General features: G+C 48.2%; 1 protein-coding gene across 1 annotated transcript in view; it reads right to left on the reverse strand.

The window, feature by feature from the left end:
* Window positions 1-23,112, reverse strand: part of DOCK5 (dedicator of cytokinesis 5) — a 73,714-nt gene that overhangs the window by 7,697 nt on the left and 42,905 nt on the right. The window contains exons 25-46 of the mRNA XM_041424723.1: window positions 22,844-22,939; window positions 21,323-21,421; window positions 18,825-18,919; window positions 18,209-18,287; window positions 17,907-18,007; window positions 17,080-17,138; window positions 16,461-16,615; window positions 15,451-15,536; window positions 14,006-14,162; window positions 13,322-13,362; window positions 13,134-13,224; window positions 12,465-12,584; window positions 11,362-11,451; window positions 10,506-10,610; window positions 8,924-9,065; window positions 6,570-6,651; window positions 6,293-6,377; window positions 5,820-5,906; window positions 5,213-5,389; window positions 2,878-2,961; window positions 2,330-2,467; window positions 1,221-1,387 (exon numbers count right to left, since the gene is read on the reverse strand). Coding sequence (XP_041280657.1) covers window positions 1,221-1,387; window positions 2,330-2,467; window positions 2,878-2,961; window positions 5,213-5,389; window positions 5,820-5,906; window positions 6,293-6,377; window positions 6,570-6,651; window positions 8,924-9,065; window positions 10,506-10,610; window positions 11,362-11,451; window positions 12,465-12,584; window positions 13,134-13,224; window positions 13,322-13,362; window positions 14,006-14,162; window positions 15,451-15,536; window positions 16,461-16,615; window positions 17,080-17,138; window positions 17,907-18,007; window positions 18,209-18,287; window positions 18,825-18,919; window positions 21,323-21,421; window positions 22,844-22,939 — 2,336 coding nt within the window. The remainder of the gene's footprint in view (window positions 1-1,220; window positions 1,388-2,329; window positions 2,468-2,877; window positions 2,962-5,212; window positions 5,390-5,819; window positions 5,907-6,292; window positions 6,378-6,569; window positions 6,652-8,923; window positions 9,066-10,505; window positions 10,611-11,361; window positions 11,452-12,464; window positions 12,585-13,133; window positions 13,225-13,321; window positions 13,363-14,005; window positions 14,163-15,450; window positions 15,537-16,460; window positions 16,616-17,079; window positions 17,139-17,906; window positions 18,008-18,208; window positions 18,288-18,824; window positions 18,920-21,322; window positions 21,422-22,843; window positions 22,940-23,112) is intronic.

The following is a 23,112-nucleotide window of genomic DNA, read 5'->3' on the forward strand; positions in this document are numbered from 1 at the left end:
GCTCAGCCATGAGTCTCACTGACCTGGAGACTAAAATCACCTGAACTCTGGTTATGCCAGCTGTAAAGCCCATGAACAGACAAGTGACATCAGGGGATGTCCCCAGGTAACACAGCTGGGGACACGCCATGGATGCAGCTGCAAACAGGGTGAAACAAGTGCTGTGTGCCTTATTCCCCTCTTGGCTGACCAAAATAAACCCCTTTGTGGTGCCTCACACCGCTGTTTTCCTGGGAAACTGAGGCAGTGGGCACCTGGAATGCGCTGGGGACAAGAGGGGCTCCAGAGGCAGCAGCTGGGGTTCAGCTCCCACTGCTTGTGCTCCAAACCCCTGTCTGTAACATGGAACAGCAACACCGACCTCCAGAAACATTTTAAATGTATTTCCATGGAGGAAATCTTGATTTTCAGAGCACCTGATTGTGGATGTGACAGTTTAGTCAGAGAGAGAAAGCCAGATAAACTTTCCCAGGAATTGTTCTGGGGAGTTTTGAGAAGGCTGAGAGAAAGAATTAAAACAATCTTGCAGCTGATGTTTTGAACAGTTGTTTTCTCATTAGATGTTTACCAAAGGGTGTTTTCCAAATTAGCCAATCACGGTGTGAGGGGTGTTGATGAAATGACCCATCAGGCCCACCTGTATCAGGAGGGTGTGTAAAAGAATGGGCTTCTAATAAACTGGGATTAGCCTTCTGAAGAGACCCAGAGCCTGTGTGTGCCTCACTCCTGGTCCTGCCCCAGCGGTGACACCTGATCCTGTCTAAGGCACCTCCCGCTGCTGCCAACAAGTGCCAACCATTGCCAGCCACTGCCAGTCACTGTCAGTCGCTGTCAGTCACTGTCAGTCACTGCCAATCACTGCCAGTCACTGCCAACCACTGTCAATCACTGTCAGTCACTGTCAGTCACTGTCAGTCACTGTCAGTCACTGTCAGTCGCTGCCAACCACTGCCCGTCACTGCCAATCATTGCCAGTCACTGCCAACCACTGCCAACCACTGCCAACCACTGCCCGTCACTGCCAGTCACTGCCCGTCACTGCCCGTCACTGCCCGTCACTGCCAAGCTTCAATCACTGCCAATCATTGCCAGTCACTGCCAGTCACTGCCAACCACTGCCAGTCTCTGCCAACCACTGTCAGCCACTGCCAGCCATGGTCAATCACTCCCAACCACTGCCAGTCCCTGCCAATCCCAGCCAGTCCCTGCCAGCCACTGACCCGTCGGAGCCGGGCCTGGAGGAAGCGCTGTCGGACGAGGTGGACGAGGTGGAGGCCACGGAGGAGGCCACGGAGGTGACCGAGAGCCTCCTGAGGGTGGAGGACATGATGTAGGGCAGCACCACCGAGCCCGACCTGCTGGGCTTCCTGTCGGTCAGCGCCGGGGGCTGGAAGGGAGGGAACAGCGTGAGCAAGGAGGGAACAGCAAACACCATGAGCAAGGAGGGAACAGTGTGAGCAAGGAGGGAACAGCGTGAGCAAGGAGCAGATGTGCAGCAAGCCTGGCTCTGCACAGGGCCTGGGCGGACTGGGCTCAGGGCCTGACCCCGGGGACACCAGGGTTACAACAGCAAGGGCCTGCATTTGGGTACAACCCCCAGGGTGGGGACAGAGCTGCTGGACACAAAAGGACCTGGGGGGACAGATGGACACGGCTGGACATGAGCTCAGGTGTGCCCACGTGGCCAAAAAGGCCAAAGGCACCTGGGTGGGATCAGGAGCAGAATGACGAGCAGGACCAGGGCAGGGACTGTCCCTGGGCAATTGGGGAGGCCACACCTGGAGTGCTGTGTCCAGTTCTGGGTCCCCCAGTTCAGGAAGGACATGGAGGGGCTGGGGGGAATCCAGGGCAGGGAACAGAGCTGGGGAAGAGTTTGAAGCACCAGGAGCTGGGAAGGGGCTCAGCCTGGAGAAAAGGAGGCTCAGGGGGACCTTGTGGCTCTGCACAGCTCCTGACAGGAGGGGACAGCCGGGGGGTCGGGCTGTGCTCCAGGGAACAGGGACAGGAGGAGAGGGAACGGCCTCAGGCTGGGCCAGGGCAGACTCAGGGTGGATTCAGCAGGAATTTCTGCATGGAAAGGGGGCTCAGGAACTGCCCAGGGAGGGTTGGAGTGCCCATCCCTGGAGGGGTCCCAGGAAGGGCTGGATGGGGCACTCAGAGCTCTGGGCTGGGCATTGGGCACAGCAGGGACTCACTCCATGGTCTCAAAGCTCTTTCCCAACCCTGATGATTCTGGGATTCTCTGACACCACCTCACACCCACCCATGGGTGGAAAAGGTGGAGTTGGGTTCCTCAGGGGCAAAACATGGAAAAACCAGGTTCCCTCACCAGAGTTATGACCCCGTATTGCTTCTCCACCTTCCTCCTGAGCTCCTTGAAGCAGGCTGTGAGCCTCTCGTGCAGCGGCTTCAGCTGCTCCGTCAGCTTCTCGCCGTGGATCCGGATCCCCTCTGCCAGGAGAGGCATCTGAGGGAGGGTGGGAGGAAGGAGCAGAATGAGCTGCAGGAGCACAAACCAGCCCTCCTGCTCCCCAGAGGGCGAGTTCAACAGCTCAGATAAAAAGAAAGCGTTTAAATCAACGTGTTTTGTGTTTGCAGAGGGGAAAATAACCAGTGACACAGCAAGGGAGCTGAGCTTCTGCCCCAGAGCTGCTGCCAGTGAGGGAACTTCAGTGCTGGACTCCAGGTGCTGAACAAACATCAGCATTTTCCCCAGGCCAGGCTGGATGGGATTTGGAGCAGCCTGAGATGGTGGGAGGTGTCCCTGCCCATGGCAGGGGTGGCACTGGATGGGGTTTAAGGTCCCTTCCCACCCAAACCATTCCAGGATTCCCTCTTCCCTCCCCCAGTGCCTCCAGCTCTCTCCCAATTCCATACCTGTATAGCAATTTGTTGCTTGAGCAGCTCAATTTTGTCTTGATCTTCAGGATGTTCTTGGAGATATTTCTCTGTGAAGAAGGCCTGGAAGCACAGAGAGAAGGTGACACAGGTGACATAGGTGACACAGACCCTGCTTCCTCAGGCAGCTCTGAGGGGAAGATCCTTTAAAAGCAATTCACTGCCATTATTCCTCATATTAAACCCCAATTTTGCTGGCACCAAGCTGAGGGACAAGGAACAAGGGTTATTTGTTGGGAAGAGGGAACAAACCCCACTTATTTATTTTTAAAAATTACAGTTTTTTTCCTAGTGAAACACATGGAAAAACAGTAACTGCATCAGAAAGGTTTTCTCAGTCCTGATCCTCTTCTCACAAACCAGCACTGATTTGAAAAACTGAGGTTCCATCACTTCTACTTCTCACTTAAATGTGAGTGGCAGACTCAAAACCTCAAGTTGTGACTTCAAAAAGCCTCTCTATTTTCCAGCAGCCAGTGCCCCACAGCACACAAGCACACAAGCACACAAGCACACAAGCTGCCCCAAGGAGAGCAAAGCAGCTCCTGCTGCAATTTCCTTATTTCAGCCCCTAAATCCCTCGTTTTCACCTGGGGCTGGTTACAAAGATTCAGTAGAAATAAAGACCATGCTGGGATTTGGGCTCCCAGCTTCCTTCAACAAAGCACCTTTAGTCTCCACTTCTCCTGAGTTTACCTTTAATCAGCACAATCTGGTCTTGGTTTGAAGTTGAACAAACACAAATCCACTTTCCTGGACTGAAAACTTAAATTTGTGCCAATTCCCATGATGTATCCCATTAAAATGGATCCCAATTCCTGCTCAGAATAATTTTTTTTCCTGGATAAACCCCCTAATAAGTTTTTCATTTGTCCCTCTGAGCTATTTCAGCCTCTGAGTATATTTTTTTTTACTTCTGTAAGACTGGACTGTGGTACAAGTTTATAGGGCTGGGGGTTTGATCATGAACAGGATGGAGGTGAGCCTGGGAAAGGGCTGCTGGGTTGGTCCCAGAGGATTTTCCTTTAAAGTGCTTCATTATTGCAAGAGGAAAGATGTTTAAAAACCCCAACTTTGGGTTTTGGCTACCATGAAACAATTAAAACTCAGATTTTAGCCGCCCACAAAAGCCAAATGTTCTGCACTGATCTGCAGCTGAAATAGGAAAATATGAACCAGAAATGAGTAGTTCCAGATGTGGCTGCAGAGATTTTGTGTTTTCTAGTTTTAACTGCTTTCCCACTTCTGTAATTCTAAACTTGATGTCAACCTTAATTCATAAAATGGGAGGATTCGGGGCCAAATTCAGCCCTGGCAAAGCATCCAAACTCCTCTGGAATCAGCAGTTAGACCCCAGATCAATCAGGCCCTCTCCCAATTAATTGTGCCCCTCACTTCATGGGGCTGGGACACAGCTGAGGAGAATTAAAAGTGTTTTGCCACATTCCCTGTGCTTTGTGGAAACCAGCAGTGCTGGGGATTTCATCATTAGGTGGAGGGAATCAACAGCTTAAATTAAACATCACAAAAAAGAACAACCTACACTGCTCAAGTGAAGTCAGCTGAGTAAACCTGTACAGGAAATGCTGCTTTTTTCCTGAATCATTTGCTCTGTCACAAGACCCCAAAGACACAGAGGCTGCTGGCAAGAGAAACCCTCTTCTGCCTTCTCATTCCCTATTAATGCAGAGGGGAAAGGCCAGCTCTGGGCTTTTCTGTTACCTGGGCTGCCTGAGCCCTTCTGTGCCCCTCAAGGCAGGAGCAGCTTCTCACCCCACTGCAAAGAAGGCCCAGAAGAGCTGGATCCTGCCCTGAGAGCACTACAGCTGAGCACTTCCACCCTGCAGGCAGTGCAAACCTCTGCTCTGTCCTCTCCTCCTCCTGCCTGAGCTCTGCACAGAGCCCCAGGCAGGGCTGTGAGAGCTGGAGATGGAACTGGACCTGCCAGCTCCTGCCAGGCCTGGCACACTGCAGGGTCCAGGAGCAGCTGCAGCTCACAGAGTCTGCAGAGCTTTGGGCTGCAAGGGACTTCAGGGATCAGGGAGCTCCAAGCCCTGTCCAACCTGGCCTTGGGCACTGCCAGGGATCCAGGGCAGCCACAGCTGCTCTGGGAATTCCCTCCCAGGGAACAATTCCTGCCCAGTATCCCATCCATCCCTGCCCTCTGGCAGTGGGAGCCATTCCCTGTGTGCTGTCCCTCCATCCTTTGTCCCCACTCCCTCTCCAGGGAATTCTGGAATGATTTGTGTTGGAAGGGACCTTGACACCCCAGCTGTCCCAGCCCTGCAGAGGGGCTCCCTGGACGTGCCAGCACCTTCTCATAGTTGGTGTAGCCCCCCATGACAGCGGGGTCCACGATGCCATTGAGCAGCATGGACAGGGGGTGCACGGGCAGGCTCCGGTCCCAGCCGTGCTGCTGGACAATGTTGGTGATCTTCTCATTGGTGAGCTCCATGGTTTCTATGGCATTCTCCAGGGGGCTGATCTCCTCCTGAGGGACAGAAGAAACAGAATGAACTTTCTTTAGAGTCACAGAATAAACCTTTCACACCTTCATGCAATTTTTAGGGAGAAATCCTTCTCTGCGAGGGTGGGAGGGGCTGGGATGGAATTCCCAGGGAGCTGTGGCTGACCCTGGATCCCTGGCAGTGTCCAAGGCCAAGCTGGAGCACCCTGGGACACTGGAAGGTGGCCCTGCCCATGGCAGAGGGTGACACTGGATGATTTTAGGGTTGTCCCAACCCCAACCCTTCTGGGATTCCGTAGTTCTGTGGTTCATTCCTCTCCACTGAGCAAGAAACGAAATCATTTGCTTTTATCTGTGCCACATCCAGCAGTAGAAGGACTGGCATTCCCAAGTGCTCAAGGCTTGGTGCATGAGGGATTGGAGAGGAGGAGATGCAGCCCCGTGGAGAACTCACCGTTGTGACCTGTTTGACCTCAAACCACTTGAGGATGCCTGGGAATGAATAAGCTGTGGTGTAGGTTGTCCTTTCTATCCACATGTTCTGGTCAGAGAAGGAAAAAAAGATATCTGAGGTGTAAGGAAAATAATGGCCTTGCAACTGAACCCTCTCCTCGTGGAATGAGGCTGCCAGAAGAAGCTGTGGAGCTCCACAGCCATGCCCACCTCCCTCCCTGGGAGGGAGCCCCAGGCTGGGCTCTGCTGAGCCTGGGCTCAGCCAGCACCACACTGCTGGTTCTGATGGATGCTGAATGTTCCAGCTCCAGCTATGGAGCCCCCTGGCATCACCCCCAACTTCAGGTGGAGCCTGCAATGCCCTTTGTGTCTCCTGCTTTCTCATTCCCAACCTCTGCGGCCACAGGGAGAGGGAAAAGGTGACACTTTGGTCAAAATGCCATCCACAAAGCAAACAAAAGGCAAAGGACTCACAGCAAACTCGTTGTCTGGATCTTTCTCTCCTTTCCTGACAGGTCTGGAGTGAGTGAACTGCTGCACCTCGTTGGCTCTGTAGTAGCTGGGAAGAAGCAGAGTAAAAAGGTGATTTCCCTCACCTCCCATCCTCTTCACTCAAATGTTCAAGTGTTTCCTCACAGTTTGTGGGGAGGAATTTACACAATTTACACAAGATACAAAGGCACAGCACCTTGTGCCCAAGTTAATGGGGAAAACACACACAAAATGTTGAGGGAAAAGAAAAAGAAATTACTTTAAGATCTGTTCAGGAACAGGTTTATCCTTGTAATTAGGTGGCAGGTTCATCACAGGCTTCACAATGAAGCACTGCACATCTGAGCAGCTCTGGTTAAGGATGAAAAGCCAGGAATCCTTTTGGGAAAACAGGAGAGGGAGAGAAAAACCCTTCCTGTTTCCATTGTCAGGCTTTTCCACAAATCCCTGTGCTCTCGTTAAGTATTTTTCTTCAAACCTGACTAATTCATCACAAATCACAGGCATTATGTTGCATCTTGCAGTCTGTAGGCTCCTTGTGAGTTAAAAACCCAAAAAGAAAAGGACTTTACAAACAATAATCCCAGAATGGTTTGGAAAGGACCTTGAAATTCATCCAGTGCCACCCCTGCCATGGACAGGGACACCTTCCACTGCCCCAGGGTGCTCCAGCCTGGCCTTGGGCACTTCCAGGTGCTGAAATTCCCTGAAAATGCTTGGGAATCCTCAGCACCACTGATTTCTACTTTGGGAGACAAGAAAAAGGGCAGCAAGGCTCTGCAGGAGGCTCTGTGGCTGCATGTGGCTCCTCTCCACCCCAGTTATTTATCAGAGGCTGCTGCTCCTTCCCCCCACTTTTTAGATTCATGAAGCCAACTGAACAAAGGAATTGCTTCACATCAGCTTTTGTACCTGTGAGTAATGACAGGCATTAAAAAGATCTCAGGAATTGTATCCCCAAGCACAACAGCTCATCATATTCCTCCAAAATTCTGCTCTAAGGACTGTGCTGAGGCTTTACAGGAGCAAAAACCTGGCTGGAAAAGCACGGCTCAGCCAATCTGACCCACCAGGAGATGCTTTCTGTGAATGCCCTGCCCTCTGAGGTGGCAGGGTTTCAGTGGGGGGTTAAGGCAGCCCCCACACATCCTTCAGTTCTGAGGCAGCTCTGAAGAGCATTTTGAGAGCCAGAGCAAAGTCACCCTGGCTGCAGTGAGGAGCCAGCTGGCCCCCAAAGCACAGAGGCAGGTGAGCTGAGGCTGAGCCCAGCTGGGAGCCCTGCTGAGCCCCTGCACAGCCCCCTGTGCTCAGCTGCTGGGGCTGGGCTGCTTTGGGGTGCAGGGAACCCCTGAGGCTCAGCACAGCTCACCTGGCAGCCCCAGCACATCACTACCAAAAGAAGAACGAGGTATTTTGTCATAAAAGAGCAAAAAACGGCCTAAAGAAATAGAAAAGAGCCTGAGGCAAAGGAGGTTAAAGGAGCCTGAAAGTAAAACCAGCCCCAGGAGCAGCAAGGTCTGCCTAAGACAACAGAGATCTGGGCACTCCTCATGTCAGGAGGTGTTTGTGGAGTGCAAGGAGATGCTGTCCCACATCCAAGCCCTGCAGCTGCTCCCTTCATCCCTGGGCTGTGCCAGAGCCCCGGAACCCAACACCCCCAAACCTTGGGGACGGTTCAGATCTGCCTCCAAACTCTGCAGCTCGGGCTCATCCCGAGCCAGAAACATCACAACAAACACAAACAGATGCAAAGGAAGCAGCTGAAACAAAGCAGCAACAGAAGAGGCATTTTTGATACCAAGTTTGATCTTCAATGGATTTTAATTTCCTCTGTGGATTCAGTGCTTGGCAGGAGCATTGCACAGGAAGCATCTGCTCTCACTGCCTGGGCTGGGCCTTTGTGCACAGGGTTTGAGGGCCAAAATGGACCTTCAGATTCTTCAGCCTGGCCTGGTGAGCACAGGCTGGAAGCCCAGGACTTGGCTCTCCTGGAGAGAGACACTTCAGACACTTCAGTGTCTGAAGTCACTGGCAGCAATCTGGAGCATCTCCACTGGCTCCCACTCACAATTAAGAGGATCTTAAGCCTGGTGGGGAGCTTGGGACACAGCTTGGAGTGCCACCAGCAAGGGGGAAAAATAAGAATTAAAAAATAGTAAGGGCTCTGCACCCAACAACTTTTAGTAACATAGTCACTTCACACTTCTTACAAAGGGACTTTCAGGGGAAAAACCCCAGCACTTCATAAATGCTAATGGACTGCAAGGAAGAAGGGAGCACCCTTCACTTTTCACAGCCTGCATTTCCCTTTTTTCAGCCAGAAATACCCAGCTGGGTCCCACCATGGCCAGAGCAGCCAGCACCACCTGAGTGAGAACACAGGAAACCCTCCCTGCAGTCTGTTCCTTGCCCTGACAGCAACTTGTTTAACTCTGACAGCCTCAAACAGCCTTTAAATCCACCCTTACAACCTTGGCTAGCCCCATTTTCATGCCCAGTGCCTGCCTGAAGCAATAATCCCCTCGCTTCCCACTCCTGCTGTTCACCAGCTGTGCTGCTGCAGGGAACAGGGAGCTCTGGGGTGTGCCAAGATGCCCCAAACCCAAAAGATACACTGTTTGGGGGAAGCCTTGATCTCCTCTGCTGGAGGGGCTGTGCTGGTCATCTTCTCAGCACTGGGGAACTGGGTCAGCAGCTTCAGGTTAAAATCCTCCCTCCGCTCGTACTCTTTGCCACGGTAGATGAAAATCTTATTCTGTGGGCAAGAGAAGAAAAAGGGAATTAAAATTCAACAAAGCAGTAGGACAGAGCTTCCCAAAGCCCCCCAGAGCTGATTTATGGGAAGGGGTGATCCCAGCTGGACAGAAGAGGTGAGGGAAGGAACACGGGCTGGAATGAGGGCACAGCAGCTCCTGGGAGCCAGGCCTGGCAAGGGGAACCTCAGATTTGTGTAAAAAATCCATTGCTCCAAGAGAATCATCAAACAGAGCTGGAAAGGAGCTTTTAAAGGTCACCTGCAATGAGCAGGGACACCCTACAAACACATCCCAGAGCACGGGCTGCTCCCACCTCCCAGAACCCACGGCCTCAGCACAGCAATCTCAGCCAGGAGCTGGTTTTTAGCACCACAATAAATGTGCCAGGAAATTCTTAACTCCAGGGACCTGCCTGCTGCCCGCCAGCCCTGGTGTGAGCTCCCTGAGGGATGTCCCTAGGCACAGGTGGGGGTTTCCCCTCAGTGCCATTCCTGACCAGCAGCACCCTCAATGCCAACCCTGGCAGGTCTGCTCACACACCCAACACCAGATCATGGCCAAACACTTCCCACCTGGCAGTGGTTTCAGGAAGGGATGGATTCCAAAACGTGGCCTGGAGTTGAATTCCCTCCATGCCATCTCCTTTCACAGTTCTAAAAATCATTTCCCACCTGGCAGGGATGGATTCCAAAACGTGGCCTGGAGTTGAATTCCCTCCATGCCATCTCCTTTCACAGTTCTAACTTAACATTCTTCTCTTTTTTTAAGCTTGGCTTCAAAGAGCTCCAGTCTGAGAAGGTAAAATGGCCCTGAATTTTAAGCTTGGCTTCCACTGAAGACCAGAGCTTCAAAGAGCTCCAGTCTGAGAAGGTAAAATGGCCCTGAATTTTAAGTAACAGGAATATTTCCAGCCTTGCTGACCCTGGATCTGAGTCATTCCTGTCCTCCACACAGATCCAGCAGTGCTCAGCAGCTGGAATAAGAAGCACCTTTGCATTTGAATTCTTCTGTATGGGACAAACTCTCCCTGACCACTGAAATAATCTCTGTCCTGAAAATTTGGTTGACTGAAGCTGAAAAGCAATGGGATAAATTAAATTCTTCACAGGCTGAACATTTTCTAACAGCAACAATCACATTTCAGAGGGAGCACAAATACAGAAGGTAAATTCTGCTTAAATCCATAGAAGAACTGATCAATCATCTAAAAAACCTCTTGTAACACCCAGACTCCACTTGAGCTGGTAACACACCAAATTTCATCTCTGACTTGACTCTTTTTAGACACTGAAATGCTCTGAAACACTCCTGGGATTTAGATCTGTCAATGCCACTGAAAGGAAAAGGAGTCTGGCACTGAATTTTCTGGGAAGCTCTGCAGAATTTGTGACTTTTAGGGTCTCCAGCACTGCAGAAGCTGAGTGGGGAAGGATCCTTACCCGCAGGAAAGAGGGAAAACCCTGCCCGTAGTATCCAACAGCAAAGTACTCGGGCTGAGGTCTCATGGCCTTCATGATGTTCTCATAAAAAGTTGCTCTTTTTTTCTGGAAAAGAAAACAACAGCACACTTTGGAATACTCCAGGGCATTGCCAGCTGACATTCCCAGGGACAATTCCTGATCTCTGCCCTCAGAACACACTTCACAGCTGCTGTTTGATGCAGTCTCTCATCCTTATCCATTTACTTGATTAAATATTTGCTTTGTCTGGGCCAGAACCAACTTCATTTCCTGGTCTGCAGACATGAGAACAATGCCGTGGCTTTAGGATTCCAGAAGGATATTTGAAATCCTTCACTGGGGGAAAACAAATGAAACACAAATATATTCTGAAAGAGAGCAGTCACAAATGGTGACAAATGTCAGAGAACTGGCAGAAATAAAACTGGGCAGATGATTCTGCTGTGAAAGAACATAAAGACCATCTGGTTCCATCCTTAACCACTAAAAAGCAGAACTCAGAGCCAAGAGGATTCTCTAGCTCTGTGTTCATGCCCAGCACTTTTACCACAGAAATAACAAGGTGATGACATTTATGGAGCCTGAAAATACACCCTGGTTGTTACTTCATTTGGTTAAGATCAAGAATTCTAAACATCTGCACGTGGTATTATCATGCTAATTAGGAGGTGAAAAGACACTAGGAAAATATTTATTCTACTATAACCTTTACAAAGCCATGGGGTTAAATTAGTTTGTTTGTCTTCAACATACATTTATTTTAGGCTTATCCTGCTTGAACAGTATTAATTTAAGCAGTCAGCAGCCTGCTGGAAATGGAGGAAAAAAGCCTTACCAGGAGATTACCAAGTCCCTCGTAGTCAAAGACCTTGTTCTCATACATGTCAGCCAGCTCCTTGCTCAGCTGAATGGCTTTTTCCCACATCTCCACAGAGGGTGAGGACAGGCAGGAGGGGGAAGAAGAGCACAAGCAACATGAAAGACTCAGTTAAAAGACTTCATTAGCACAGATAGGTAAACAAGAACGCAGCTGATTTTAATTCAGGCTCTACTTTCATGCTCTGCCAGCTTTCCCTCAGACTCTGCTGTGCATTTGGGTTTTTTTTTTATTTTGCAGGGATTATTAAGTCAAACAGATCTTGTGACCTGGAGATCAGAGAGTGATTTATAAAGCCAGGTCTCCACTGAGGTCCTGGCAGGACAAACTGAGGCACTGGGAGGAGGAAGGACAGGTCTGAACAGCAGAGAGAGAAGCACAGGTGGTCTCCTCCAGCAGCACTTGGACAGGGGCTCCTTGGCTTTATAACTCATCATGGAATTTGGGTGGAAAGGGACCTCAAAGCCCAGTGCCACCCCTGCCATGGGCAGGGACACCTCCCACTGCCCCAGGGAGCTCCAGCCTGGCCCTGGCCACTTCCAGGGATCCAGGGGCAGCCCCAGCTGCTTTGGGAATTCCATCCCAGCCCCTCCCAGGGAGGAATTCCCTCCCCAGATCCCATCTAAATTTCCCTTATTTCAGCTCAAAGCCAGTCAGGCTGGCAGAACCCTCTCCCCAGGGTGCAGCTCCCAGGGTCAGTGCCAGCCAGGGAAGCCTCTCTTCCCTGCAAGCCCAAAACCTGACAGGAGCCCCTCCCAGGGGAAGGAAGGAAAACACCCGCCCTGTTCTACCCAGAGCCTTGAACAGCTTCACCTTCCAGACACTCTGGACAATACAGAAATAAATAGCATTTAAATATCTCCAGACAAACACATGCCCTGCTGATGGCAATGCTGGGATCCCTGTCAAAAACCCAGCCTGGTGTGGAACCACATCTGCTTTTCAACCCCAGCCTGCCCCAACCACTGAGCCACGAATTCACCAGCAAGGAAATCCTAAATCCACCCCAAAGTGCATCTGCCAAGGCAGGGCTTGCTGCAGGAGCAGGGTGAGACACTCACCTTGCCCCTGTCAAAGAAGGAGATGATCTCCTGGTAGAGCTTCTCCTTGAGCTCCTGCTGGGAGTACACGCAGTAGGAGTCCCTCTGCAGCAGGTGAGGGACACAGGGCTTCTCTGACCACTGGGACAGGGCAGAAGGCAAAGGTGAACAACTGGAACACTTCCAGACAAATCCTTCAGGGTGATCAAACCAGATCCCTCATGGAGGCAAAGGGAGGGATATAAACCTGAGACATTTTGGCAGGGATATAAACCTGAGACATTCTGGCAGGGATATAAACCTGAGACATTCTGGCAGGGATATAAACCTCAGACACTCTCTCCCAGCTCACTGCAGCAGGAGCATGCAACAAACTGATGCTAATAATGACTTTTCTTTTATCATTATTATTTAATTATATAACTTATTTTATATATTCTATAATATACAATTATTCTATGTTTATATCATATATGATTATTTATACCTCATTATATCATTACATATACAACTATATAATTTTATAGATATCATTATATATATCATAGTTATAACTACTTTGCTGTGGAATCCCCAAGACTGTGAAGCCCCTCAATGACCACTGGTACCTACATGATTCAAAGACCATTATAAGCAGGAAAAAAAGTGCTTTGGTTATTCTGAGCTGTTTGTGCCCCAAGCCCTGCATACCTGGAGCAGCTCAGCATGCAGCAGCAGGGTGTAGGCAGCCTCTGTGAAGTTCTCACAGTCTGTGTGCAGGTCCCTGAGCTTGTACAGATACCTGAGCAAAGCAAAGGCAATTCCTTGGTGTGAAGGACTCCTGCACCCGGGAGCTCGCAGGGAACAAAGGCTGGCTCAGGCTCAAGGACACGGCCTACCTGATGTAAATGTCCTCCCGCTTCTTCTCCTTGTAGAAATTCTGCCAACAAGAGAAAAGTCAAACATTGGCAATGCAGAGCACCCCAGATTTCAGAATCATCTCTAGACAAGTAACCTGAGCAGCAGTTTTAGGCAATTCAGGGATATTTGCTGTCATTTTGGCTGGATGGTGGATCCATCCCTGGGACCGGCCCTTCACACCAGAGGGGCACCAGCACCTCCAGAAAGGGACAATCAGAGAAATCCCTTGTCTAAAGTGATAGAGGCTCTGTGCAGGGCCACAGGGATCCCAGCCACCAGCCAGGCACCTTCTCTGCCTGTGTTCCAGGGCTCCAGACTGGGCAATCAGCCCAGAGGAGGTGTCCCCAAAGCCCAGGGAGGTGTCCCCAAAGCTCAGAGGAGCTGTATGCAAATCACAGGGAGCTGTCCCCAAAGCCCAGTGAGCTGTCCCCAGCCCAGGGAGCTGTCCCTAAATCCCAGGGAGGTGTCCCCAGCCCAGGGAGCTGTCCCCAGCCCAGATGAGCTGTCCCCAAATCTCAGGGGAGCTGTCCCCAGCCCAGGGAGCTGTCCCTAAATCCCAGTGAGCTGTCCCCAAAGCCCAGGGAGCTGTCCCCAAAGCCCAGGGAGCTGTCCCCAGCCCAGAGGAGCTGTCCCCAAATCCCAGAGGAGCTGTCCCCCCGTACCAGCACGTTGACAGTGCAGCTCATGCGGTTCTCCTTGTTCTCATCGTGCATGATGGTCCTGTAGTCCAGCAGGTTCTCCAGGAGGCTGCTGACCAGCAGGGCAAACACCTCTCCAGGGGCTGCCAGGTACTTGTGCTTCCTGCAGTGCTCCAGCAGCCTGCAGGACACAGCAACGCTCAGCTGCCCTCCCCGTGCTGCTGAGCGGGGTTTGGGGTGAATTCCCCAAAAACTCCAGCCTTTCTCTCAGGGCTGCACAGCCACACCTGAGAGAGCCAACTCAGGCAGGGCAGGACAGTGCTTGCTGGTCAAAAAATTGAATTTTTGTGGCTAAAAGCTCCAATTTTGCTTTAACTTTGAGCCTTTGACTCCTTTGAACTAAGTGCCTATTCTGATTTCATTGCTTGCTCAGCACTGTTCTGCATCCATGCACAGGAAATGAAGTCAGTAAATGGCCATAAAGCAATCCTTCCCAGAAGGACCAGATTACATTAAAGCAGATTAGATTAAAATAAACATTTCATACATTTCTTGTCACTAAAATTCGTCTTTAGAATAGATGAGTCTGCTGATTACATGGAATACTCTTATAGCAATCTTAAAATATATATGGCAGATTCATTACTCAATAATTTTCAAGAAATACCCAGTTACTTCCACTTGCAGCCCCCTGCCCAGTTTGGCAGCTGACTCTGAATTCCATCTCCAGTTTAGGGCAGTTGGAAATGCAGAATAAACTCCTCATTTTAGGGCAATCAGCCCCAGAACACCTGCACAGCCCTAAGATCACTGCAGCTGCAGCAGCTTCCTGGAATAATTAATGAATTAGGGCATCTTTGCATTAGGAAAGCAGCCCAATAAAGTGTGAAAAATATATAATACATATAAAAATAATATATATTATATATATATTTTATATAATTATATATACTATATATAATATATATTAATATAAATAGTATATCATATGAATGAATATAAAATAATATATAACAATATGTTATATAAATTAACAATAATTTATATTAGAATTTATTATTACAATTATTATAATTATTCTTTTATAATTTATTATAATATATAATAATATATCATATAAATTAATATAAAATATATATAATATAAATAATGTATAATGTAGAAATAATATATATAATATAAATAATATAAAAATATAAAATATAAATAATATATGGAATATGAAATAATACAAAAGTATAATATATTGACATATATAATATAAAGTAATATAAGCTAGGATATATATAATATAGCAATAGGATAATATAAAATAATATAACTATATAATATATAAATAATATATAATATAAAATAATATATAAATATATCATATATAAAATGCAAAATAATAAAAATATATAATGTACAAACAATATATATAATATAAAAGATATAAAAGGAGCCTCCAGGTGCTTTATACAACTCACAGTTTCTCCAGCAGGACCTTGTACTGCTCATCCCCTCGGCCCCCCTCCACCTCCTGGTCCAGCCTGGTGATCAGCTCATTCTCAAACTGGAAAGGCAAAAAAAACCCCAAAAAACCCCAGTCACACAGAGAGCAGGAGCAGGAGCTGACCCCAGACCCAGCCTGGGGGTCCTGAGCCTCCCCAGCACACACAGCTGCCTTTGCAGGCCAGGGTCAGGCTGTTCTCAGGATAAAAACCCAAATTGCAGGACACAAACCCAAACTGGAGCAAGGAAATGCAATCCTCCCTCTGTCACCCCACACTGCTCTGGTGGAACTGAACAACCTCACAGCCCTGATCTCTGACTGCCCAGCAGCTCTTGGGGGGCATTGATGTTGTTATTCTAAAGGTAAATAAAGCTAAAATGACATTTTAGACCCTCTGAGGATCTCCAAACTCTTCCCAGTTCAGATGTCAGCATTGACAGTTCTGCAAATGCAGGGAAGGGTGAAAAAATGGGAATTCAGGGATTATCAAAGTCATGGAAAGGCTCAGTCAGGACAGAGCTGGAAAGTCCTGAACCCTACAAACCACAGGGACTTCCCAAGGGGTTTGGCACAATTTTGGTGGGATTTTTTTTTGTTTTGTTTTGTTTAAGTATTCTATTTTTCTTTTGCCCTATGGACAATGTGGAACATTTGCAGTGAAGATACCAGTATTGTGAATATATTGCAAATGCATGTATTATAGTGTATTTTTATATATATCATTTATATACATATTATTTTACAGTTATATATAACTGTAATAGATTTAACAGCCTCAAGTATATACAGTATATAACTGTATATATACAATTACATATATAATTGTATATATACAATTACACTGTGTATAATAATGTTTATATATTATATGTTAAAATATTGTGTCTTTTTACACATTGTATATATATTTCAAATGATATTGTATTGAATATCTATCTATATATTGTATTATTATACATATGGGTTATATCTGGCATCCCTTACCATGTGGAAGTTCCCGTTCCCACTGAAGTTGAATTCACACTGCATCATGTCAAAAAAGATGGGAATTGTTGCTTTCCTCAACTCAGGCTCTGGGACCAGGGTCACCTCCAGGATTGGCCCCACCATTGCTGGGATGAATTTTATTTTGTGGGGACCTGCAAGAAATATAAAGTCAAATACATCCAGTGGCAGGATTTGGATTTCCCGATGTTTAAGCACATTATTCACACAGCAAACACTCTGCTCACAATGTGGATTTTATGTGGATGTTACTTAAGGAAGTATTAACAGGTTACAGCTCCAAAATTCAGGAATAGCCCAAGGAAATAATTGAGCTGAATTGTAAATCACAAAAAAGGCTCTCTGAAAAATCCCACTCATCCTTTACATGGCAGAACATCCTTTGGAGGGAATCTAAGAAATTATCTCAGCAGCTGGTATGAGGAGAAAATCAGCTTTTCCAAGTTATTCACAGAAAAAAAGAGGTTTTTGTGTGCTGAAACAGCTGAACTGTAAGTGCATTTCTCCACATTAAACACATGCAGCTTTTATAAGGAAATAAGGATTTGAAAGCCAGCTTGAGAGCTGGAATAAAGAGAATTCTTTAGCTGGAACTCACCCAGGTTATACCACATATCCCTGATTTTGAAGCCAATTTCTTTCCTCATGTCCCCATACCTAGAGAAAGTATTAAAAGGAAGAGATGAAAAGGCCCAAGCACTGAAATGATCCTGGGACTGCTGCTGAAGGAGTGAATGGCAAAGCCACAAATGACCACAGCTCACTCTGACAGGGCACTGCAGACTGCTGAGAGCAGAATTTCCTGGGAATTCAGATTTCCCGGAAGCTGCAGCCCTTCTGCTTCCTGCAATTCCACCCCACTTTGGTTGGGTTTGGGTGTTTTTTCCTAAAGTTTTAACCTCTGACATCAAGGCAATGCAAAAAGATTTCATTAGCAGGCTTCTTCAAGCCACTTCTGCAGAAAAAAGGAACAAATCGTAACAGAAGTCTGTGTCAAGATGCTCAGAGATATCCAGGCACACAATTCAAGGGAATGAAGAGGTAAAAGCTGCTCAGTGACTAAAAATTGCTGGTTTGGGGCCATGAATGACTCTGAAAATAATAAAAGTAAAAGGTGGGGGACTAAAAAGCTGGAGGCTTTAAGGATTCCTCTGACCTACCTTCCGTAAAGGCTGAGGAATTGCCTAAGGGAATTTTGGGAATCATGACAACCTTTCCATTCCAGACCTTCCAGTGGAGAGACACCTGGCAAGGTGCTGCAACAGCTCAAGATCTGCCTGACCAAAATTCAAACAGCCCTGATTTACAGCCCTGATCTTGTCCTGGTCACCCCTTTAGCACAGCACCTCCTCCCAGCCTGGGGGTGTCTGGAACAGCCCAAAAGGAGCCTCCTGACAGCAAAAAGGGCCTGAGATGGGAACTCACTTCTTGATGATTTTGTTGCGCTTGGCCTGGGAGAAGGTCTCCAGCTGGAGGGACTCGTGAGTGAGGAAGGCCACTGCCAAGTGGAAATAGTTATTCCAGAGCTGGGGGAGAGAAAGGAGATTACAATGGGAGGATACAAAGGAAAAGCAACAGCAGGCACAAAAAAAGCTGCCAGGCCCCAAATGCAGAGCTCCCTCCACGAGGAGGAGAGCCTCAGTGAGCCACAGCCTGCTAACAGTGGGATTCAGCTGCTGTAGCAGGTCTGGGAGCCACAAGGAAACCCAAAAAAACAGGACAATCACCTGGAGCTCAAAATGAGTTTGATCCAGGAAGAAGCGGTTGAGGACGGAGGTGAATTGGTTCACTGCCCGGAGGAAAACCCTGAAGAGATAAAAACATCAAATAAAGGTGATTCTGTACATAAAATCAGTGACATTGCAGCTCTGGGCTTACAGCCCCTACATGTAAGCTCAGGAGACAGCAACAGATGCTCCCAGAAAAGGCAGGAATTCCTCTAAATCAGGGAATATTCAGGGAAAGTTAACCCTTGGTTTAACAGCCTCAAGTTGCACCGGGGAGGCTCAGGTTGGAAACCAGGGAAAATTTCCTCTCTGGAAGAGTGGCTAAGCATTGGCCAGTCCTGGCTTTAGGTTTCCCACGTGATTCCCCCAGAACTGAGACCAAAAAGGCTTCTCTGGATTAAGCTGTAACAGACACCCCAGGGTTTGATTACATTCTTCAGGGCAGGACAGAGGTTTCCAGTTCCACCAGTGGAAACGCACAGAAACTAAAACTGGCTGGAATCTGATTTAAACCAACATGAAGTGGCTGAAGAAAATAAACTGCCTTGTGGGAGTCGCCTCCTACCAGGTCCAGGGAGGTTCCAAAGCCAGACTTAACCCAGACTTAACCCTGTACCTGCTCTGCATCATGTTCATGACCATCCAGTCAGCTGCATACACATTCTTCCCAATCAGATCCTTGAACATAATGAATGTTTCCATCAGGAAGTCCTGTTGGAAAATAAAACCCATCAGGCTGCACGTGGTGGGTTTGGGTCCATGGAATTACAGGGAGATGCTGTGACCTCATGAAATGCAGATGTTTGGGATTGCACTGATTAATGATCATGCTGATTGGCAATCAGTGCCCTGCCCTGCCCTCTCATTCTGTGGGCACGGCCCAATAATGAAATTATTCCTGACACGTCCATGGAATTACAGGGAGATGATGCTGTGACCTCATGAAATGCAAATGTTTGGGATTGCACTGATTAATGATCATGCTGATTGGCAATCAGTGCCCTGCCCTGCCCTCTCATTCTGTGGGCACGGCCCAATAATGAAATTATTCCTGACATCTCATCCATCCAGTGGCACAAGGAGAAATAATTGCACAGAATGTTGGTCTGTTTAATGGTATCTGTCTTTGCTGTTTTGCATTAAGCTGTGCTGGAGGGAGTTCTGTGCACGAGCTGGATTACAGAGCAAAACCAATAGTGCAGGGCTTGTTCCCAAATCTCTGAGTGGTGATAATGCAACAGAATGATCTAGAAAGCCTGAAATTACAATGTATTTTCACTCACTGATTAGTTAAATCTTTCCTGGTCCTGTTTAAGAACAGTTAAGGAGAGGCAGTGAATATAACATCAGAGATGTGATTTAGAATTATTTTACATTATTGTAGAAAAGACACTTTTGTACAAACACCCTCCAAACATGACTTCAAATTTGGAAAAAACAAGGCTGAAGTTCAGAATGAGAGGAAAAAAAAGTAAAATGAACAGAGATGAGCAAAAAAAGGAAATATCAGGAATATTGATCCTTGGAAAAAACAAGGCTGAAATTCAGAATGAGAGAGGAAAAAAAAAGGAAAATGAACACAGATGAGCAAAAAAAGGAAATATCAGGAATATTGATCTCCTCCTTGTGGTCTCTGCAGGTACAAAAGCCACTTTGAGCTCTTAAATCAATTCTATTCTCTGCAGCAGCACATTAATATTCAAATATGAAAGGGACACAAAGAAGGTCACAGGAGGAGCCATCCCCTTGAAATGATCCCCAGCAAAAAATCTGTTGAGCTGAACAGTTTGGGCTGAAGAATTGGCAAGATATTGATGGAGAAATGGAGCACTTAGTGCTGCCCCAGTAAAAACCCTTTTGGCATTATTAAATCAGAGCCTGATGAGAGGGTTGGGCTTGACACGGGCACCTTGAACATATGAATTAACTCCTGAAAGTGCCAAACTAACCAGGGAATGATGCCAAGGCAGGGCTGGAAACATCAGCACAAACAAACCCAATAATGAACAACAAAAATAAAAGCAGTTACTGCAGTAAGACAAAAATTTCTGTTTGTATTAACAACTCCCACACCGCTACAAAGGCAGGTTTGCTCCTGTAGATTTAAAGGTGTATAAAAATCAGATTAGAAATTGCTATTTTCCATATTCACCCTGAAAATCTTCTCACTGGATGAACACTTCCAGAATTCCAGAATCTGCCTGATTTTGGCGGTTTTTTCCTTCTTTCCTTCCTTCCTTCCCAACAAATCACTTGGGAAAGATAAAATCAGTCCTAAACCCACACGAAGCCTGAGTGACCTGCAGATGGCTGTGTTGCTCCACGCTGGCTCAAGAGCTGATTTTGCAAGTGATTTTCTGTGGAATTCTGGAATTCCAACTGCACAGGGCCAAAAGGGATCACCTTGGCTCCCCAAACTGAGTTCCAAACCGTCTGGTGGCTTTTGGTACAGGAAGAACACAACTCCAGGCCCTTCCCCAGCTGGCATTTCAATAAACAGCCACTTCCCAATTGCAAAATAAGGAATAAAGGGACAAACCAGCTCCAACCATTCTTGTGTTGTGCACCAGTCCTGCTAAAACACTAGTTTGGGGCATTTGGGGGAGTTTGGGGGAAAATCTGCTGATTTTAAGCAGAAAAACCCCTCAGAAATGTAATATTTTACCTTGTTTCACACCCAAAATTTTTGGGGACATGAATTTTTAACATTTTGAGAACTTTCTGCATTGCTGCCACTAAAGCAAGACTCAAGCATTTAATTAAACTTTAGAGGAGGGAAAAGAATTAGATAAAGAGAACAGCACAAAGTGAGAGCCAGACAAGGAGAAATGTTTTTCCATCTTCATTCCCTCTTCTGGTTCCTGACTCAAATCAAACATTTTTTACCCATTAAAGATGTTTTTCCTCAATGCCACAAATGCTGCTCTTGGGCTCTGCTGAGTCAGCAACTCCCCCAAAGCTCAGCAAGGGTGACAGGAATAAATTCCCAGCAATTGTGGCACCAGGAGCCACTGCTGAGGGTTGGATCTCCCAAACTCAGCAGAGCAATGACCCTGCAGAGCAGAGTGGTGCTGCTGGGTGGGCTGAGGTCATTCCCCAGCCAGGCTGACTTACAATGATGTCCTGCCTGGTTTTGAAAGTGCTGATGTAATGGCTGTAATGGAAATCATCCATCTGCCTCAGGATGGCTGTCATGCAGGCCACGAAAATACCCTGGAATGGAAAAACCACAAAATACTGGGTTATTCTCCTGGGTTAAGCACTGTAATTCCAAGTGTGGCATGTCAGTGTGACCTGATCAAGTATCACTGATCAGAATCCTCCTTATCTGTGTCCTGACATCAACCTGAGACTGTTTGGTCCTCTAAACCAGTCAAGAATTCCTAAAATTCAAGCTTGCTATCTGGGTATTACTTTCTTTCTCCCCATGGCTCACAAGAGAAACACATCCTCCAAACACAGACTTTTATTTTATATATATATTGATCCACTCCATCAGATATTAAAGGTCCTTTCCAAGCTGACTCTGATTTTCAAATTTAGCAGGGCCAGTTGCAATTCTCATGGGTGGCACATTAAAGTGACCCCAGAGTTACCAAAACTCAGGTAAATCCCCAGCTCCTGGCTCTCCCATCCTCCTGTACACGAACTGCAGGGTGAATTAAAACATCCCAGAGCTGCCTGCACCCCCTCAGCTGCCACACAGGGCTCAGAAATCCCCCTGAAGGGTCTCATCCCCCAGCAGTTCATCCTTTGAGCCCAGGTGACAAAATGCAGCAAAGATCCAGCGTCAGGCACTGCTCTGACACAAAATTCTGTGCACAGGGGCCAAAAGGAAATGAAATCACCCCCAGTGACTCAGCTCAAACTGGAGTGGGATAACCTGAATCCTAATCCTCAGAAAAACACCAGGAGTCACGGCTGGGTGGCACAAAGGCCCTGCAGGCAGGGAGAGATGAGTTCATCAGGCACTGCTGCCCTCTGAGAGCTCCCAGGGAATGAACCAGTGTCAGGGAGTGCTGGGGAAGGAGGGGAGGGATCCCAGGGAATGAACCAGTGTCAGGGAGTGCTGGGGAAGGAGGGGAGGGCTCCCAGGGAATGAACTCCTCTGTTAGAGCTGCTGGGGAGGCAGGGAGGGGCTCCCAGGGAATGAACCCACTGTCAGGGAGTGCTGGGGAAGGAGGGGAGGGCTCCCAGGGAATGAACTCCTCTGTTAGAGCTGCTGGGGAGGCAGGGAGGGGCTCCCAGGGAATGAAGCCCTCTGTCAGGGCTGCTGGGGAGGCAGGGGGGGGCTCCCAGGGAATGAAGCCCTCTGTCAGGGCTGCGGGGGAGGCGGGGGGTGGGGAAGGGCTCCCAGGGAATGAAGCCCTCTGTCAGGGCTGCGGGGGAGGCGGGGGGTGGGGAAGGGCTCCCAGGGAATGAAGCCCTCTGTCAGGGCTGCGGGGGAGGCGGGGGGTGGGGAAGGGCTCCCAGGGAATGAAGCCCTCTGTCAGGGCTGCGGGGGAGGCGGGGGGTGGGGAAGGGCTCCCAGGGAATGAACCCCTCAGTCAGGGCTGCTGGGGAGGTAGGGGAGGCCTCCCAGGGAATGAACCCCTCTGTCAGAGCAGCTGGGGAGGCAGGGGGGAAGGCTCTCACGATGTGCGGGGACTGGCGGCTCATCCCGATCACCGTGCGGTTGATCCGGCGCAGCAGCCGCTCCATCATCTGCTGGATGTGCAGAGCAGTGGCACCCTGGGGACAGCCAGCAAGGGACACTGGAGACCATTCCTCAGGCACAGCCTTCCAGGGGCAGCTCCCTGGGTGGGAGGACTGCCCTGGCAGTGCTTCATTTCATTAGGGGAAGCAGAAAAAGGAGATTTAAGCACACGAGCAATCAATTCAAAATCTCTGGGATTCACTTGGGG

The sequence above is a fragment of the Onychostruthus taczanowskii genome, unplaced genomic scaffold, assembly GCF_017590055.1.
Source record: "Onychostruthus taczanowskii isolate IOZ18803 unplaced genomic scaffold, ASM1759005v1 scaffold84, whole genome shotgun sequence".
Classification (NCBI taxonomy): Eukaryota; Metazoa; Chordata; class Aves; order Passeriformes; family Passeridae; genus Onychostruthus; species Onychostruthus taczanowskii.